Raw genomic sequence first — 15,340 nt, 5'->3', positions numbered from 1 at the left:
CCCCCCCTCCTCCTGTGTGCGTGCCCCCCCTCCTCCTGTGTGCCTGCCCCCCCCCTCCTCCTGTGCCTGCCCCCCCCCCCTCTTCCCCGGTGTGCGTGCACCCCCCCTCCCCGGTGTGCGTGCCCCCCTCCTCCTGTGTGCGTGCCCCCCCCCACCCCCCGTGTGTCGAATGAATGCCAGAGAAGTTCTCATGATGGCCACAACCCCGCGCCGTGAAGCGTAATGAGGACGCGGCTCTGCCAGGGTGCCGGCTCCCAGGATCCACTCCTAATTAGATTACCCCGTCCCCGTTGGCTGCGCCTCCTCCAGCTAATTATCTCCAGGATACGTAAACCACAGCCGGGGAAATGATGTAACACTGCCGGGACCCCAACTGCACGATGCGTCATGGGCCCATACAACCAAAGGGGCAGAGTGTAGGACCGTGCGAGCCCGGCTAGTCACATGACCGCATTCTCAGCCTGGCCTCGGGGGTCTCGCAGCCCGGACATGGTGGTTACATGGGATTCCTCTGTGACTAAAGCCGCCATTCACATTAGGTGTATGTTGGCCGGTCGGCCACCTCTACAGTCTATATGATGTCAGGTAAGAAGGATCGGGCATGCCTAACCCTTTATCCTACTTATAAGCCACCATTGGGATCTGATAGCAGTTTATTCCCCTCTCCCCATAAACGCTTGGCGAAACTGAGCCCAGATTACCCCCCCTGTTCCTGGCGTCCTGCCGCCCATCTCCAGCATTTGCCCCTTCTTGTGTTGACTCTTGTCCCCTCTCCATTCACAGGATGACGCCCGGCAGCTGTTTGCATTGTCGTGCACAGCGGAGGAGCAGGGGATCATGCCGGACGACCTGGCGGGAGTGATCCGCAGACTGTGGGCAGATCAGGGTGTGCAGGCCTGCTTCAACCGCTCCCGCGAATACCAGCTCAACGACTCCGCTGCCTAGTGAGTGCCGTGCAGAGTGCGCGCATGTGACGGGGCGGGGGGTGCACCGATGCTGCCCAAACAGTCATACCTCAATCGTGACAGCAAGCAGAGATCTTGGAAATGGCAAAAACTAAAAACGCCAACACTCCGAGTCATCATGACGGTTATGGTGCCCTCAGGGAAGGGGCATCAAATTCCCCCAGAGGAGCGAGTGCGCCTCTTCATGGCTGCTGTGCGCCAAGGACAGATCTGAGCGCCAGTCAGCAGCGGCCGTACACTTGTGACGTATTCTCAGAAACTGGTCGGCCGCGCTCCCTCGCCATAACACTGCACCCATTTTTAAGAAAGTCACCAGAGATACCGTGAGAACACCGAAGTCGCCACGTTCTTGTGCAACTGTGTGATTCGTAAAACCATTGCGACATTTCAGAGATTGTGCCGCCATCTGGTGCCAAACTGATGATAAAGTCGCCAGATTCTCAGTGGTCCCCGCGGAGCTGCCGGCGCTGACAATTTATGGCATTCTGAATATTAAGGGCTTGTGTTGCATGAACTTGCCGTGGTTCTTTCGTCGCGGTCCTGGGGGGGAGGGTCCGGCTCTGGCGGTCCTGGGGGGGAGGGTCCGGCTCTGGCGGTCCTGGGGGGAGGGGCCGGCTCTGGCGGTCCTGGGGGGGAGGGGCCGGCTCTGGCGGTCCTGGGGAGGGGCCAGCTCTGGCGGTCCTGGGGAGGGGGCCGGCTCTGGCGGTCCTGGGGAGGGGGCCGGCTCTGGCGGTCCTGGGGAGGGGGCCGGCTCTGGCGGTCCTGGGGAGGGGGCCGGCTCTGGCGGTCCTGGGGAGGGGGCCGGCTCTGGCGGTCCTGGGGAGGGGGCCGGCTCTGGCGGTCCTGGGGAGGGGGCCGGCTCTGGCGGTCCTGGGGAGGGGGCCGGCTCTGGCGGTCCTGGGGAGGGGGCCGGCTCTGGCGGTCCGGGGAGGGGGCGGCTCTGGCGGTCCGGGGAGGGGGCGGCTCTGGCGGTCCAGGGAGGGGGCGGTCCTGGGGGGGGCTCTGGCGGTCCTGGGAGGGGCCGGCTCTGGCGGTCCTGGGGAAGGGCCGGCTCTGGCGGTCCTGGGGAAGGGCCGGCTCTGGCGGTCCTGGGGGGGCGGCCTCTGGCGATTTCTATGGCTTCTGACTGTTTCTGGTGGAGGCCCCATGCGGAGTGTGATCCTGGCAGGAGATGGGGGCACTTATCTACCAGTGGGGTTGATTGTGGGTGCAGATGCTGGGGGTTGTAGTTCAGTCAGGCTCTTTGGTGAAGATTTACCGTTGCCGCGTGATTTGCAGTTTTGGTCGGACTCAGTATTTACACTGTAGGTGAACGCGGGGTGGGGGCGGGCCTGTGGGGAGGGGCGGAGTCTGACGTATCAGAAAACTGATTTGCATGTAACTTGTTCCAAGAGGCAAATGATCCCAGGAAGTTTCTGGGTGTTGGCGGCGGCAGGATTAACCCTTTCCTGCTGAGGATGAGTGGTCAGGGATGAAGATCTGCGGCCCTGGGCTAGTTAACTCCCAGGAGCAGAAAAGGCAGAATGGTCTCGTCCCTCCAAGTAGGAAAGCTGGGTGCCATTCAGGATCCACTGTAAACATGGCGGCATCATCGCCCGTCCTCCTCCGCTGCACACTGCGGCTGCGCTTACACGTTGTACCCCAGGCTCTGCAGCTGTGTGAGCAGGACGAGGTCAGAGGGCAAACAGAAATGGTAACGACGTCCACTAGAAATTCTGCAGAACTTCCCGTTCTAGAATTCTGTACTTGCAGAACGCTGCGCCGGCCCTTGAAATCTGATTTTTCTTTTCCCGCTCTGATGTAATGTGGTTTTCCCTCCAACAGATAAGAGGTTAATGGCAAATTATGGAAATGCAAAGCAGGATTTGCATGAGGTGCTGGGCCTGGAAGTCCCATGTAAGGGGATCCTGACGTGTTTTCTGGCCGGAGTGCTTCAAAACAAACTGGGCGAAAAAAAGAAATGCAAATTTTGTGCCCCCCCCCGCTCTGTTTTGTTGGGGGAGGGGCGACGTTCTCATTACCTTACCTGCTTTGTGCTGGTGGTACTCCGGACCCCGGGATGTGATCTGCGGAGTCGTAGGATGACAAGATGGCGGCTAACAATGGGAGGCATCGTGCCACACCTGCCATGTTTGCTCTGCAGCGAGCCCCCAGGGTCTTGTTTGCAGCTCGACCCCTCCGGGGTTAACACGCTAAGTGTCTCCTCCATAATGAGCTTGGCTCCGGGTGCTGCGGCAGCTGCGTGAGTGGCTCATTAGGGCCAATAACGAGGTCAAATCAATATTAATTAGCAGGGCGGTAAGTGAGGGCCCCCGCGGGAGTCATTGCTCGAAAGTGCAGTCATCCCCACCGGGGCAGCGACAAGTCGAGGCCTCGCAGAGCGGAGCGCCGCGTGTCAGAGACGTTCTGTAATTAATTAGCGGCTTGTTTACTGCTGAGATAATGAGGAGAGAAGGTAAAAGTTACTGAAGCGATGAAATCCCCCCCCCCCGTCTGTGCCGCCGGATTATCAGATGCCAGATTACAGGGATGTGAGCGGTGTCTCATTCTCTCCACAGCTACCTGAATGATCTGGAGCGGATCGCCCGGTCGGACTACGTGCCCACCCAGCAGGACGTGCTGAGGACCAGAGTGAAGACCACCGGGATTGTGGAGACGCACTTCACCTTCAAAGATCTGCACTTCAAGTGCGTATCTGACGGGTGACCCCATGATGCCGCCCGTCCTGCCTCGAACCCCGGCGTCTCCTCCTTCCAGATATCGTTACTGCTGCCATTCATCTGTCTCTGAACCGAGAAGGCAGGAAGTGTGGAGTGGGGAGCACGAACGGCGTCGCTCATCTGTGACCGTGACATCCCCTCAATACAGTGTACGGAGGAGCGCTGCCCCCTGGTGGTTCGGACCCTCCATACAGTGTGCGGAGGAGCGCCGCCCCCTGGTGATCCCCTCCATAAGTGTACGGAGGAGCGCCGCCCCCTGGTGATCCCCTCCATAAGTGTACAGAGGAGCGCTGCCCCCTGGTGGTTCGGACCCTCCATACAGTGTGCGGAGGAGCGCCGCCCCCTGGTGATCCCCTCCATAAGTGTACGGAGGAGCGCCGCCCCCTGGTGATCCCCTCCATAAGTGTACGGAGGAGCGCCGCCCCCTGGTGATCCCCTCCATAAGTGTACGGAGGAGCGCTGCCCCCTGGTGGTCTGGACCCTCCATACAGTGTGCGGAGGAGCGCCGCCCCCTGGTGATCCCCTCAATACAGTGTGCGGAGGAGCGCCGCCCCCTGGTGATCCCCTCCATAAGTGTACGGAGGAGCGCCGCCCCCTGGTGATCCCCTCCATAAGTGTACGGAGGAGCGCCGCCCCCTGGTGATCCCCTCCATAAGTGTACGGAGGAGCGCTGCCCCCTGGTGGTTCGGACCCTCCATACAGTGTGCGGAGGAGCGCCGCCCCCTGGTGATCCCCTCAATACAGTGTGCGGAGGAGCGCCGCCCCCTGGTGATCCCCTCCATAAGTGTACGGAGGAGCGCCGCCCCCTGGTGATCCCCTCCATAAGTGTACGGAGGAGCGCTGCCCCCTGGTGGTCCGGACCCTCCATACAGTGTGCGGAGGAGCGCCGCCCCCTGGTGATCCCCTCCATAAGGGTACGGAGGAGCGCCGCCCCCTGGTGATCCCCTCCATAAGTGTACGGAGGAGCGCTGCCCCCTGGTGGTCCGGACCCTCCATACAGTGTACGGAGGAGGGCCGCCCCCCTGGTGGTCCGGACCCTCCATACAGTGTGAGGAGGAGCGCCACCCCCTGGTGGTCCCCTTCATACAGTGTACGGAGGAGCGCTGCCCCCTGGTGGTCCCCTCCACACAGTGTAACTGCCTCTACAGCTGGAGCAGACTGCGGTGCGCTTGGCTCGGCTCTGATTAGGAGGTTTGCTGCTCTTCGCTGTGTCGGCAATTTCTCCGCACGCTGACATCTGACCTGGAAGTTGCACAAGTCGATAACGAGTTCAGGAAACCGATTCTCAGATGTTTCTTCACTTCCTTTTATTGCAGAATGTTTGATGTCGGGGGACAGAGATCGGAGAGGAAGAAGTGGATTCACTGCTTCGAGGGGGTGACGGCCATCATCTTCTGTGTGGCTCTCAGCGCTTACGATCTTGTCCTGGCAGAAGACGAGGAGATGGTGAGTGACGCTGTGATTGCAGATCCAGGCCCTGCGTCATATCGTCTGACGCCCAGATCCAAGTCCTGGCTGTACGGTGACAATGGTGATGTCTCGGCAGCCATTACTGTTGTGTCCTTGGCTGGAAACGATCATCCATCTCCTACTCCTGTGTCAGCCTTGATGTTGCTGGGAGTAAAAGACTTCATACCCTGCTGTGTATCTGTGATGTCACATGGATGCACATTATCACGGCCTGGTGTGAGGTCATGGTTGTCATCATATCATACATCTTTGCACTCAGCTGTGAGGTTGCGCCGGTTTGCGCTGGGCTGTGAGGTTGCGCCGGGCTGTGAGGTTGTGCCGGTTTGCGCTGGGCTGTGAGGTTGTGCCGGTTTGCGCTGGGCTGTGGGGTTGCGCCGGTTTGCGCTGGGCTGTGAGGTTGCGCCGGTTTGCGCTGGGCTGTGCCTCCATGTTGTTTTTTTTTTTCTTTTCCACAGAACCGAATGCATGAGAGCATGAAGCTCTTTGACAGCATCTGCAACAATAAATGGTTCACAGAGACGTCCATCATCCTCTTCCTCAATAAGAAGGATCTGTTTGAGGAGAAGATCATCCACAGTCCGCTCACCATCTGCTTCCCAGAATACACGGGTGAGATGACGCCGACCAGAGCACCGGCTCTTGTCATGTGTGTCCTCCATTGTCAGCAGCGGTCGGTGCCACGTCCTGGATGCATTGATCTGCCACTAACCTTTGCGCTGTGACTTCGCACTTTTTTTCTTCTTTCCTCCATTCTTTCCTTTTGAGACTCCTCCCTCTTCTGAGGAATAGGTTATAGCGGGGGGAGCCCTCGTCAGCGCTGGGTACTTTCACCACAGTCTCTGCTCTGGAGCAGGTTGGTACGTCCTGGAGCACCCATGTGAGGGCTATGAAGGGGTTCTGAGCTTGGACGCCCCCTCTGCGATGACCTGAGGCATTGCTGTCCAGTAAAAGTCATAAAATGTGGCCCCTGCTCCAGGGCCCAAACGCCGCTGCTCGCCCACGGGCTTGTCCCGCGGCCAGGCTCTTGTCCCGCGGCCAGGCTCTTGTCCCGCGGCCAGGCTCTTGTCCCGCGGCCAGGCTCTTGTCCCGCGGCCAGGCTCTTGTCCCGCGGCCAGGCGCTTCTCCCGCGGCCAGGCGCTTGTCCCGCGGCCAGGCGCTTGTCCCGCGGCCAGGCGCTTGTCCCGCGGCCAGGCGCTTGTCCCGCGGCCAGGCGCTTGTCCCGCGGCCAGGCGCTTGTCCCGCGGCCAGGCGCTAGTCCCGCGGCCCGGCTCTAGTCCCGCGGCCCGGCTCTAGTCCCGCGGCCCGGCTCTAGTCCCGCGGCCCGGCTCTAGTCCCGCGGCCCGGGGCTTGTTCATATTGGGGCGTTTGTGGGATTAGTCTTTGGCCGCCCCTTGTATCGTAACTTCCCAATAATGTCTGCTTCCTCCCGCAGGTGCGAACCTGTATGATGAGGCCGCCAGCTACATCCAGAGCAAGTTTGAGGATCTGAACAAGAGGCGCGACACCAAGGAGATCTACACGCACTTCACCTGCGCCACCGACACCAAAAACGTCCAGTTTGTGTTTGATGCGGTGACTGATGTGATCATCAAGAATAACCTGAAGGATTGTGGTCTTTTCTAAGCCCAGGGTGAGGGTCCCATGGGTGGCGGGGGGCATACCCTGTACATACCCCCCAGTCAGCAGGTGCCATGGCTGCATGTAATGCTGGGTAGAGGCTGATGGGGGCAGTAGTTCCTCCTGTGTTGGTGGCTGACGGCTGCTTCTTCTTCTTCTGGCAGGGCCGCTGGTGACGTTGGCAGGACACGGGGAGCACAGATTTGCCGCCTCTTCTGGATTCTACAGTTTTTATCCCGAGTGTCTTGTAATTAACCTTTCCTCTGCTGGATGGGGTCTGCGGCGGGAGCAGCACTCTGCAAGGCTGAGCTTTGCCACGTTGGATTATTAACCCCTTCTGCCTACACTCCCCTCTGCCTCCTATACGAGTGGCCATTTTTATTTCTGCAGATGATAAACGCACAGCCTGTGTCCCGGCGCGGCTGCAGATTGGCGCCGATGGTTGGATTTCCCGCAGCCTTATTCCTGGATTGCCGTGGACTTCATTGCGTGCGTCGTCCGCCGCAGCAGCAGAGCGTCCTCTGAGCATGCAACAATTACACAGCGATTATTAACTCCTTGATTACAAGAAACACATGGCGGCCATCAGTGCAGAACCATGGCATGTCCGCAGCTTTAACCCATCTTTGACCAGGGATGAGTTAACCCTGCGCAGCTCTCTGGTTTGCGACTGTTTCCTGCATTGTTTTTTTCTGTACCATAATAATTTCCTTGCCTGACGGGGGCCGAGAGCGACAGCCACCCGCCGGCCAATCTGCCCCCCCCCCACGTCATCAATGGCGGATCACCCTGTCCCACAAAACTCGCATTACTGTAAGAGAAAGGGTGTGGTAGAGAAAAGTAAGTGAACCCGGGCTCTCGGCGAGGGGCCGGCAGCACTGCTCCTCCGCCTGCCGGGGGTGACGGTTTTTGGACCCCCGGAGATCATTACCTGTAGCTTTTGTGCCTTCAGCTCTTCTGTGTGGTTTTTATTTTTTTAATGTTTTATGTTGTATCTAAATATTCCAGCTGTAGCTCAGCAGATAACAGCAGATTATAACAGCTGCCTCCAGTAACCTCCTCCATCTCGAGGTTCCCCTCCTCCCACCTCACTTCACGCTCTTTGCTGTAATGAAGTCCCACAATCCACTGCTCTCCACATTTCCAGACCTGAACCCCCTTCATGAGCCCCAATCTCTGGGCCGATGGCGTCTGATCCAGCTCTTCATTGGTCAGGGGTCATGGTTGATGTGACCGTCCACTCTGGCAGTGAAGAAGTTAATCAGACGTAAGGGCCTCCATGAGCTTAATTTATTTTCCTGAGGTTATGTGGACCCCCGGCTCGTGATCCGGAGGGGGAGAAAGTGACTAATGAGATGGCAACGGAGACTTGGACCAAATGTAGGACAGCAGCCGGCGCCCCCTAGCGTCAGGCTGGCACCCTCTAGCGTGTGGCTGGCGCCCCCTGTCGGCTGGACAGTGGCAGCCTCTGAGGTGTGAGGCCGCAGGGCCTCCGCTCAGCTCGGGCTTCTCCGTGTTTGGCCGCCCGTCCCTTACCTCGGGGGTGATGTACATTGCTTTTTTGCGCTGCTGCTTCCCCACTAAACTTTTAATAGTTTTTTTTTTCTCTGAAATTTGTTCACAAAGTTTTAAATAATAAAATGTAGAAATTGTTCCCGGACTCTTGGCTTACGGCCGCCGCGACATGGTGAGGTTACAACAGGTTCCCTTCCTGTGAGGCCACAATAAACCCATCCTGTGCCAGATTACTGGATGCCGGTACAAAGGAATCCAGACGGGGGGTCTCTAGCGTCCTCGTGTGTTGGGGGCATGATCGCCTCTGCTATATACAGATATACAATGTTCTGGAGACTCCTAGCCCAGAATGCAGCAGGGTCCTGGAGCCCCTCGCTGTGATGACCCTTTAAAGGGAATCTGTCCCCCCTTTTTTGAGATATCATATAATGATATTCAGTTGTGTGTCACATAAGGATTCTCTTAGTACTTTTGCTTCCCCCTGACCCCGCACCTTTCATGCATAAATACCTTCTTTATATCGGCTCAGATGTATGTAAACTGCCGCTGTCCGGTCCAGTGGGCGGGGCTTATTCACCTGCTCCCCCCCTCCCTGTCTTGCTCTACACAAGAAGAAATGCGCTAAGCAAGACGGGGGGGAGCAGGTTAATAAGCCCCGCCCACTGGACCGGACCGTGGGAGTTTACATACATCTGAACCGATATAAAGAAGGTATTTATGCATGAAAGGTGCGGGGTCAGGGGGAAGCAAAAGCACTAAGAGAATCCTTATGTGACACACAACTGAATGATATCATATGATATCTCAAAAAAGGGGGGACAGATTCCCTTTAAGGTCTCGTTCAGACCTGTGTGCTTTTTCTTCTACACGGCATACTATAACGAGCATGTGTGCAATCCATGAAAAACACCCGTATGAGACTCGTGGATGTATGGAAAGTACATGCGTATTTGGGGCCCCTGAGAACGTAACGGTTTAGAAGCAGCAATCTTTCCCCTATTTCTGCTGCTGTCGCCCTCCTCCATATACAGTGCAGTGTTGTAACGTCTCCGCTATACTCTTCTCACAGGACCGGATAAGGCTGGTACCATCTCTCCTGCTGAGAAGGAGGACCTTGATTATCCTATTACCGGCTGGAGTCTGAGCTGCCGCCTCCATTATAACTAGCAGGAGCTGTGCAGTCATCAGCGGCACCTGTGATAGGCGGTTCTGCCCCTCTCTCTCGTAGACTGTAATGCTACTAGGAGTACAGTCCGTGCAGTGTCATTGGTCAGGAAGTTCCTGTGACCCCAGCAGTGCAGGAGGAGGTGAGCTGTGACATCCCCTATTATGAATGGTGGATCTCATGTGGCTATGTGTCTGTTCACACAGATTAATCGATGGCTGTCGTTTAGTGCCAATCAGGTTATTGAACCAAAGCTGATGGGTAACCTGTAACCCGCTCTGCACAGATCGCGCGGTGGGCTCAGGCAGCCGTGGTCCTGACTACACCTGTGGCAGGTAATGCTAGCTGCCCTAGATCAATACGGGATAAATGGCGGCAATGAATCAACCCTGTACACCACCACAATGATCGCGCTGGTGCCAACATGTAATTCCAGTACAGTTCTCAAGAGAAAAACCTAAACTATAACCTGGCTCCATCGCTCCTCCAGCTCGGATCCGAGGGTCATAGGTTAAATCTGTATCCAGCATCTCTGCCTTCTCGTAGGCTGGGGCCAGACAGGGGCATTACACGTGAATGGCAGTGACCCCCGGGGGTCTGGCCAGTGTCCTCTACACAAGTGTGACCCCGGCTCTGCCTTATGATGATCACTTGGTTATTAACCCTTTGTGCACTTTCACAGCTGGCTATAAAAATGTATGATATGCTGACATCTAGTGGTCAGTGAACAAACTGCAGCATGAAGCCTGTCTATAGGAAAAGACCTGGTGGAAGGTGACAACACGGAGCAGACACCACGTGTATAATACCGCCGGAGTGCAATAATACGGATACACTGCGCCCAGACAGTGTGATGCATCGGATTTGGCATAGAGCTCGCATCTGGAGGAGGTTAGGACCGTCCAGTCTAAGTTTACGCCATCTATTGGATTACTTTGTGCTACAACCGTGAGTCACAAAGCAGGCTGAGAAGCCACGCCCCTTCACTGTAAGCCACACCCATTTATAAAGGTAACCCTATGTGTAAAACAATATGATGCACAGCTGGAAAGAGATTTAGCACCCGGCTCCTTGCAGGGGTCAGTGCAGCCATAAATAACATGGAAAAAAATAAGCAACAGAATGTGAACAGACACTGTATACGCCCCTCATCTACCACCGCTGCCTGTATACATGTGAGAGGTTATCAGCCCCACCCCCAACGATGACATAATGATGAGGCCACACCCCTTATACTCCAGCCCCACCCCTGACACTGCTGACAACCTGTATACATGAGAGGTTATCAGCCCCGCCCCCGGCAATGACATCACTGATATAATGATGAGACCACACCCCTTATATACAGTACAGTGGTAACCACTGAGCCACCATTTCACCCTATATGGCACATTTCACACATTGGAGCCCACTCCCCTCTGGCTGGACAATACCAGGACACCATGGTTATTGGTTTCCATTTCTCACTGACCCCGTTTGGCCAGCATGGACAGTACCTCCTGGAGGTTTACATGTGATTCATGCCCACTGTCCCCCCCACCCCTTGTTCCCCCTTTTTTAGTGGGTTACAGAGCGAGCCCGGTGCCCTATTGTGGGCTGAGGTCATCGCCCTTCATTACATCTCCCCTTATTACATCACCCCTTATTACAACTCCCTTTATTACATCACCCCTTATTACAACTCCCCTTATTACATCACCCTTTATTACATCACCCTTTATTACATCACCCCTTATTACAACTTTTATCACATCTCCCCTTATTACATCACCCCTTATTACATCACCCCTTATCACATCACCCCTTATTACAACTCCCTTTATCACATCACCCTTTATCACATCACCCTTTATCACATCACCCCTTATCACAACTCCCTTTATCACATCACCCCTTATTACAACTCCCTTTATCACATCACCCTTTATCACATCACCCTTTATCACATCACCCTTTATCACATCACCCCTTATCACATCACCCCTTATCACATCACCCCTTATCACAACTCCCTTTATCACAACTCCCTTTATCACATCACCCCTTATCACATCTCCCTTTATCACATCTCCCTTTATCACAACTCCCTTTATCACATCACCCCTTATCACATCACCCCTTATCACATCACCCCTTATCACATCACCCCTTATCACATCACCCCTTATCACATCACCCCTTATCACAACTCCCTTTATCACATCACCCCTTATCACATCACCCCTTATCACATCACCCCTTATCACATCACCCCTTATCACATCACCCCTTATCACATCACCCCTTATCACATCACCCCTTATCACAACTCCCTTTATCACATCACCCTTTATCACATCACCCTTTATCACATCACCCCTTATCACATCACCCCTTATCACATCTCCCCTTATCACATCTCCCCTTATCACATCTCCCCTTATCACATCACCCCTTATCACATCACCCCTTATCACATCTCCCCTTATCACATCACCCCTTATCACATCACCCCTTATCACATCACCCCTTATCACATCACCCCTTATCACATCTCCCCTTATCACAACTCCCCTTATCACATCGCCCTTTATCACATCGCCCTTTATCACATCGCCCTTTATCACATCGCCCCTTATCACATCGCCCCTTATCACATCGCCCCTTATCACATCGCCCCTTATCACATCGCCCCTTATCACATCGCCCCTTATCACATCGCCCCTTATCACATCGCCCCTTATCACATCGCCCCTTATCACATCGCCCCTTATCACATCGCCCCTTATCACATCTCCCCTTATCACATCTCCCCTTATCACATCACCCCTTATCACATCACCCCTTATCACATCACCCCTTATCACATCACCCCTTATCACATCACCCCTTATCACATCTCCCCTTATCACATCTCCCCTTATCACATCACCCCTGATCACATCACCCCTGATCACATCTCCCCTGATCACAACTCCCCTTATGACATCACCCCTTATCACATCTCCCCTTATCACAACTCCCCTTATCACATCACCCCTTATCACAACTCCCCTTATCACAACTCCCCTTATCACATCTCCCTTTATCACATCACCCCTTATCACAACACCCCTTATCACATCACCCCTTATCACATCACCCCTTATCACATCTCCCCTTATCACATCTCCCCTTATCACATCTCCCCTTATCACATCTCCCCTTATCACATCTCCCCTTATCACATCTCCCCTTATCACATCTCCCCTTATCACAACTCCCCTTATCACATCTCCCTTTATCACATCACCCCTTATCACATCTCCCCTTATCACATCTCCCCTTATCACAACTCCCCTTATCACATCACCCCTTATCACATCTCCCCTTATCACATCTCCCCTTACCACTTCACCCCTTATCACATCTCCCCTTATCACATCACCCTTATCACAACTCCGCTTATCACATCACCCCTTATCACATCACCCCTTATCACATCTCCCCTTATCACATCTCCCCTTATCACATCTCCCCTTATCACATCTCCCCTTATCACAACTCCCCTTATCACATCTCCCCTTATCACAACTCCCCTTATCACATCTCCCTTTATCACATCACCCCTTATCACATCTCCCCTTATCACAACTCCCCTTATCACATCACCCCTTATCACATCTCCCCTTACCACTTCACCCCTTATCACATCTCCCCTTATCACATCACCCTTATCACAACTCCCCTTATCACATCACCCCTTATCACATCACCCCTTATCACATCTCCCCTTATCACATCTCCCCTTATCACATCTCCCCTTATCACATCTCCCCTTATCACATCTCCCCTTATCACATCTCCCCTTATCACATCTCCCCTTATCACATCTCCCCTTATCACATCTCCCCTTATCACATCTCCCCTTATCACATCTCCCCTTATCACATCTCCCTTTATCACATCTCCCCTTATCACATCCGCCCCCTTATCACATCCGCCCCCTTATCACATCCGCCCCCTTATCACATCCGCCCCCTTATCACATCCGCCCCCTTATCACATCCGCCCCCTTATCACATCCGCCCCCTTATCACATCCGCCCCCTTATCACATCCGCCCCCTTATCACATCCGCCCCCTTATCACATCCGCCCCCTTATCACATCCGCCCCCTTATCACATCCGCCCCCTTATCACATCTCCCCTTATCACATCACCCCTTATCACATCACCCCTTATCACATCACCCCTTATCACATCTCCCCTTATCACATCCGCCCCCTTATCACATCCGCCCCCTTATCACATCCGCCCCCTTATCACATCTCCCCTTATCACATCACCCCTTATCACATCTCCCCTTATCACATCCGCCCCCTTATCACATCCGCCCCCTTATCACATCCGCCCCCTTATCACATCCGCCCCCTTATCACATCTCCCCTTATCACATCCGCCCCCTTATCACATCCGCCCCCTTATCACATCTCCCCTTATCACATCTCCCCTTATCACATCTCCCCTTATCACATCTCCCCTTATCACATCTCCCCTTATCACATCTCCCCTTATCACATCTCCCCTTATCACATCCGCCCCCTTATCACATCCGCCCCCTTATCACATCCGCCCCCTTATCACATCCGCCCCCTTATCACATCCGCCCCCTTATCACATCCGCCCCCTTATCACATCACCCCTTATCACGTCTCCCTTTATCACATCCGCCCCCTTATCACATCCGCCCCCTTATCACATCCGCCCCCTTATCACATCCGCCCCCTTATCACATCCGCCCCCTTATCACATCCGCCCCCTTATCACGTCTCCCTTATCACGTCTCCCTTATCACGTCTCCCTTTATCACGTCTCCCTTTATCACGTCTCCCTTTATCACGTCTCCCTTTATCACGTCTCCCTTTATCACGTCTCCCTTTATCACGTCTCCCTTTATCACGTCTCCCTTTATCACGTCTCCCTTTATCACGTCTCCCTTTATCACGTCTCCCTTTATCACATCCGCCCCCTTATCACATCCGCCCCCTTATCACATCCGCCCCCTTATCACATCCGCCCCCTTATCACATCCGCCCCCTTATCACATCCGCCCCCTTATCACATCCGCCCCCTTATCACATCCGCCCCCTTATCACATCCGCCCCCTTATCACATCCGCCCCCTTATCACATCCGCCCCCTTATCACATCCGCCCCCTTATCACATCCGCCCCCTTATCACATCTCCCCTTATCACATCACCCCTTATCACATCACCCCTTATCACATCTCCCCTTATCACATCCGCCCCCTTATCACATCCGCCCCCTTATCACATCCGCCCCCTTATCACATCTCCCCTTATCACATCACCCCTTATCACATCTCCCCTTATCACATCCGCCCCCTTATCACATCCGCCCCCTTATCACATCCGCCCCCTTATCACATCCGCCCCCTTATCACATCTCCCCTTATCACATCCGCCCCCTTATCACATCCGCCCCCTTATCACATCTCCCCTTATCACATCTCCCCTTATCACATCTCCCCTTATCACATCTCCCCTTATCACATCTCCCCTTATCACATCTCCCCTTATCACATCTCCCCTTATCACATCTCCCCTTATCACATCCGCCCCCTTATCACATCCGCCCCCTTATCACATCCGCCCCCTTATCACATCCGCCCCCTTATCACATCCGCCCCCTTATCACATCCGCCCCCTTATCACATCCGCCCCCTTATCACATCTCCCCTTATCACATCACCCCTTATCACATCTCCCCTTATCACATCCGCCCCCTTATCACATCCGCCCCCTTATCACATCCGCCCCCTTATCACATCTCCCCTTATCACATCACCCCTTATCACATCTCCCCTTATCACATCCGCCCCCTTATCACATCCGCCCCCTTATCAC

At 54.8% G+C, this 15,340-nt stretch overlaps 1 protein-coding gene across 1 annotated transcript in view; it reads left to right on the top strand.

Annotated features, from left to right (window-relative positions):
• The window catches only part of GNAI2 (G protein subunit alpha i2), a 34,655-nt gene extending 26,231 nt beyond the window's left edge, over positions 1–8,424 (top strand). Inside the window, exons 4-9 of the mRNA XM_073562557.1 lie at positions 784–944; positions 3,524–3,652; positions 5,002–5,131; positions 5,611–5,764; positions 6,588–6,785; positions 6,937–8,424. Of these exons, the coding sequence (XP_073418658.1) occupies positions 784–944; positions 3,524–3,652; positions 5,002–5,131; positions 5,611–5,764; positions 6,588–6,778 (765 nt within the window). The 3' untranslated portion in view covers positions 6,779–6,785; positions 6,937–8,424. The remainder of the gene's footprint in view (positions 1–783; positions 945–3,523; positions 3,653–5,001; positions 5,132–5,610; positions 5,765–6,587; positions 6,786–6,936) is intronic.
• The last annotated feature ends 6,916 nt before the right edge of the window (positions 8,425–15,340 follow it).

This window comes from Dendrobates tinctorius, unplaced genomic scaffold, assembly GCF_039654945.1.
Source record: "Dendrobates tinctorius isolate UK_male_01 unplaced genomic scaffold, ASM3965494v1 ptg000357l, whole genome shotgun sequence".
Lineage (NCBI taxonomy): Eukaryota > Metazoa > Chordata > Amphibia > Anura > Dendrobatidae > Dendrobates > Dendrobates tinctorius.
This window is presented reverse-complemented; position numbering and strand designations above follow the sequence as displayed.